Source organism: Tarenaya hassleriana, unplaced genomic scaffold (genome assembly GCF_000463585.1).
Source record: "Tarenaya hassleriana unplaced genomic scaffold, ASM46358v1 Cleome1009, whole genome shotgun sequence".
Taxonomy (NCBI): Eukaryota; Viridiplantae; Streptophyta; class Magnoliopsida; order Brassicales; family Cleomaceae; genus Tarenaya; species Tarenaya hassleriana.
In genome coordinates this window covers 1-4,637 of record NW_010960288.1, presented here as the reverse complement: position 1 = coordinate 4,637, position 4,637 = coordinate 1, and the positions used below count along the sequence as shown (strand labels likewise).

The 4,637-nt window shown below is 39.9% G+C and overlaps 1 protein-coding gene across 1 annotated transcript; it reads left to right on the top strand.

Annotated features, from left to right (window-relative positions):
- The first annotated feature begins 1,188 nt into the window (after nucleotides 1–1,188).
- On the top strand, nucleotides 1,189–3,690 carry LOC104804933 (DNA-directed RNA polymerase I subunit RPA49-like). The gene is made up of 5 exons (XM_010529324.2): nucleotides 1,189–1,455; nucleotides 1,549–2,081; nucleotides 2,394–2,546; nucleotides 2,664–2,978; nucleotides 3,136–3,690. The coding sequence occupies exons 2-5, from the start codon at nucleotides 1,752–1,754 to the stop codon at nucleotides 3,544–3,546; spliced, it is 1,209 nt and encodes a 402-aa protein (XP_010527626.2). The 5' UTR covers nucleotides 1,189–1,455; nucleotides 1,549–1,751; the 3' UTR covers nucleotides 3,547–3,690.
- The last annotated feature ends 947 nt before the right edge of the window (nucleotides 3,691–4,637 follow it).

The following is a 4,637-nucleotide window of genomic DNA, read 5'->3' as shown; positions in this document are numbered from 1 at the left end:
ATGACGATAACATCTTGAATCATTTATATCTCTCTCAGGCACTTGTGATTTCGTCGTAATGATTGTAGTCTGTTTGCTTTTGGGTGATAGTTTATGAATCGAGGATCTTTGGTTCAATAGGCAAAGGAGGATTTTTCTCATCTAGATGCGGTTTCCGCCACGCTTGTTGTACCTTTTTAAGGATCTCTGTGTTGTAGTTCTGGATTTGATGAGCGATTTCCTTGAATTCTCTTTCTCGCGCCCTTTGCTGTGTCTGTTAATTTGGAGAGGCTGGTTGATTGGTGTCTATGCTGTTGGATAACCATGTGCCTTTGATATGTTCTCTCCTGACATTACAGACAGATCTTAATGCTTGTGTTCCGCTTTGGATGGTATACAAGTTTGGCTTTTCTGTTACATTCGTCGGTTGCGAAAATCTTTTTTGAAAGTTGTTTAGCGAGATTGCCCCTTTTTAGGCTATTTCTGTAGTTAGAAACAAACAAGAACCAAGTCTCTGTTGCAGATCGATCTCTCTTCAATATTTTTCTATTATTGATTTTTTATTCTAACTAATTTGTTCTTAATTCTCCGAAAAAATTGGGTACTAAGGCAAAGTTCAAATGTGTTATTAATTCTAATTTCGATTTGTATGTTTTTTTTTGTTTGTATAAGTATGCTTTTCATATGCGTTCAAGAATTGTGATGCATTTTGGATATGTTTTGAATGTTGTTGAACTTGAATCATAATGTATTTTGGATTTTATTCAATTTATAATTATGATGCATTTTGGATATGTTTTGGATGTTGAATTTTATGTTGATGATGTATTAGTATTGTAAAATTGCACAGATTTTTTTTAAAAAAAATTTTACACGAGTACGGGTTCGGGTTTCGCGGATACCCGATGTCGTGTCTCGGGTACCCGAATCTCGGGTATCCGAGTTTCATGAGATAGAGAACGAGATGTTTCAGTCAAAAACCCGGCGAGACCGAGAACGAGATAAAGATACCCTGAAAAGTCCGGGTATCCGCCCGTGCCCATCCCTACCATGTATTAGGAAAAAAACTATTACTTAGGTAATAATTCTTCCAAGGGTTGGATCTCAACAGTACTGTTGTAATTAATAGGATATAATAAAAAAAATGTTAATGTATCATTTCTTAATAACTTTTTTAACGTCTGTGTTATTAACTTTTTACTTTCTGTTGATATTTTTTTTACTTAATTTGTAAAGTTGAGAGATTTAATGGTTTAGGATTTTTTTTTTGGGGTTTATTCTTTTTTTTTTTTATAAACTAGGGTTGCCGCCCGTTCGACCTAAACTCTTTTATCATTCTCTTGCCTACTTCGATTGTCACTGTTATATCTCTGTTTCCTTTTTTCCTCTTCGATCTTCGTTGATTTCCTTTTGAATTTCCGGGGATTCTTTGAAATCATCCAGGATCCGTCGCCGTCGCTCCTCTCCATCGAACGGGTAAAAGTTCTTCGATTCGGTTCTGTACGTCTCTGTCTTGGGGTTAAGGATTCTTCGATCCTGATTGGGGTTTTATTGTTGAATGAAATTTAGGGTTTTTCAATTATGGCCGACGAATCGGATCTGAATGACTACCTCGACGAAGAAGAAGTGCCAATATCAAAGCTAGAGAAGAAGAAGAAGAAAAACAAGAAGCAGCAAACAACAAACGAGATAGAGAAACGAAGAAGAAAAAGAAGAACAAGCAGCAAACAACAAACGAGATAGAGAAACCCAACGAAGAGAAAGAAGAGACAATGAACATCAGGGTCAAGCAAATCTCGGAGAAACCCGAGAGAATCGCTCCAATCGTCGCCTATTTCGCTTCTGGGTATGACCCATCTGATAAATTCGATGGCGATGGCGATGGAGACGGACACTGTCCGGATGTCGAGGTTTATAGACATAAGGCCGGGACGAAGAGCAAGAGGCTTCAGGTCGTGGTGAGCCCACCTGGCTCGAGCGTGAAGTTCGTCGGCTCGAATTATACCGGCGAGGGAGCCACCGGACAGACATGTGTGTATACACTTGGTGTTCTCGACAAGGAGAAGCAGACACTGAAAATTCTCCCAATTGCTTCCAACAAGGTAAAATAAAAAAATCCAACCTTTTCTTATGGTAATTTGCAGTTGCTTGGTTTTGCTGCTTGAAGTTTAAGAATACAATTGAGAGTGGATCAAAGTTAGTGAGATTCTTTCAGCTTTGGGATGTTCTTGTTTGGTTTTTGTATGGAGGTCTAGAGGAAGTGTATGCAGGTTTTTCTTTAAGCGTTAAATTACTTTCTTTGTTAATGTTAGTAGTATACTAGTATTGCTCTAACTTAGTGAGAAAAATGTCAAGTCTTGCTCCCCTGTCGAGAATCCAGTTTTGGAGTTCTGATTGCGTGATGTCGCTAACAGATTTTCATATTGGAGCCAAGAGTTAAAAATGCGGAATCTGTTGATTCAGAAGCTTCATTAGGTGGAGTTAGCACTGAATTAACTGCGGCAGAACGAGCTGTCAAAGCCAGAAAACTTAACAACCTTTATGGTACAAAGTCAGCTATAAACCGGGTATGGTCTTTGATGTCCCAGTTGTATCGCATCGATGCCCTTTTGGCAATTCTGTCCATGAAAAGACGATATCGATCGGTTATCGATTTACTCCTTAATTTGATGTGTTTTCTGCAGGACAAAAAGATGCGAGCTTTGAACCCAGGGGACGATCCCGAGTCTCAGCAGCACCTCGAGGGGAAACTTAACGAAATGGAAATCAAGAAGGAAGCTCTTGAAAGCACTGATTCTATTATTTCACGCAACATTCCTCCGTGTGATGTTTCTGCTGCAACTCCTCGGGAAGCTTATCCATTGGATCAGATTATTCTCAAGGGAGAATGGGGTTTCCTCGAGGATATTTACTCACATCTGCAGCAGGGTACTGGAGCAGCACCTGACACATACCCCGTGTTTGTACGGAATAGAATCTATAAGCTGCGGGATATCAAGGTGAGTGGTAACATTATATCGAAAAAGGTTCCAACTTTTGTGTCAGACTGATCAATGATGGTTTGGTAGTGGTTAATGAGCACAATTAAGAGTGTATTAATTAGGGAAACAAGCTCGGGTTTGTTACGACATGTTTCGTTTTGTTGGGCATTTGCAGGATGAGACGGAGAAGAAGACAATGTCGTGTATCTTGTCTTTCATCACCCATCTGGTGAAGTTCAAGGACGTAAAATCCATGAACGGTTACAACAGTGCCAAGGACCACAGGTTTCCTGGGGTCATACAACAGAGATTCAAGTCAATGTTCAGGGATCTTGAATCGGACAGGATACCAACCGACAAGATCAACCTTCTGACAAGCTACGTGCTCGTGCTGACGCTTCACGTGGATGAGTTCAAGACCAGCGTGGAAGACATAGCCAAGGATCTGAGGATGAGCAGCATCGATCTCAGAAAGCATTACGAGCATCTGGGCTGCAAATGCTCGCGCGTCAAAACTGTTTTGCACGCAACCCTTCCCGTCCCTCTCAAGTTCCCCCAGGCCATGAGGAAGAAGAGACGTCGATAAGACTTACCCTTTCAAGATAGAACTCAGGGCTTGTTCGCGTCCAGACAGGAAAACGGGTGTTTAATTTCGTTAATTTTTTTTTATCTGGAAGCTTTGCAATGGACGAAATTTATTGTGTTGAGGATGTACTATTGTTTTTATTTATTTTTTTTTAAAAGCAAAACGCTGTTTTCAACGCTGTATGATTAACGAGAGAGATCGGAAACTCTGTTAATCACGGATTAAAATGGTGCATACAGAACCCAACCGGTGAGAGGGAGACGCTGCAGAGAAAACAGACGAGCCGCAATAAAGACGAGCGCAAACCCAAATCGCAACCCTAAATTGACTAATTCCTGTTGTTGTTTTGTTCGGAAAAAAAACAGACTTGGATACTTCGGAAGTAAAAACCTAATTGACCTCTCGCCCCTTTCGATACTCTAATCAGACTCATCGTCCTCTCTTCGCTCGAAATCGTCCTCTCTCCACCAAGTTCTGAATGTAGATGGATATGGAACGGATGAAACCCAAACCCAAAACCTGCGACTCGAGCTCAAAACCCGTGACCCGAGTTCTCAAATGCCACGGACCCGACCTCATGCTCGTTTCGGCCGAGTACCAGCACCACGTCTAGCCCTCGTTTCTTCGTGGATTCTTACAGCAGAGCAATGGACGTCTACACTTTTCTACTCATATTCCTCAAATGACATTTATCAACACTTCCCTTTGAACGCCTTCTCTAGGAATGACGCTCCCGGTTCACACAAACCGGCCGTATTTGTACATACATTCGGTGTTGACCGCCTCATTGATTTTTATTTTTAAATAAACTAAAATTAAGTCGGTTCATTGAAATGTAAGCTTAAATGCCACTTTCTTCATTTATGATGTAAAAATCATTTCTGGCAACGGAATCATTTGCTCTTTTTCTTTTCAATTTTCGTAGTAAAGAGAAAGGAAAAAAAATATTTTTTTTAATAAAAATTTATCCAAAAATATAGGATGGATTGATTCAAAGTTTACTAATTTTAATTTTGGAAAAATCCAATCTTTTTTTTTAAACTGAATTGAAAATAATCGGTTATTAATCCAATTAATCTAATTCAGACCCG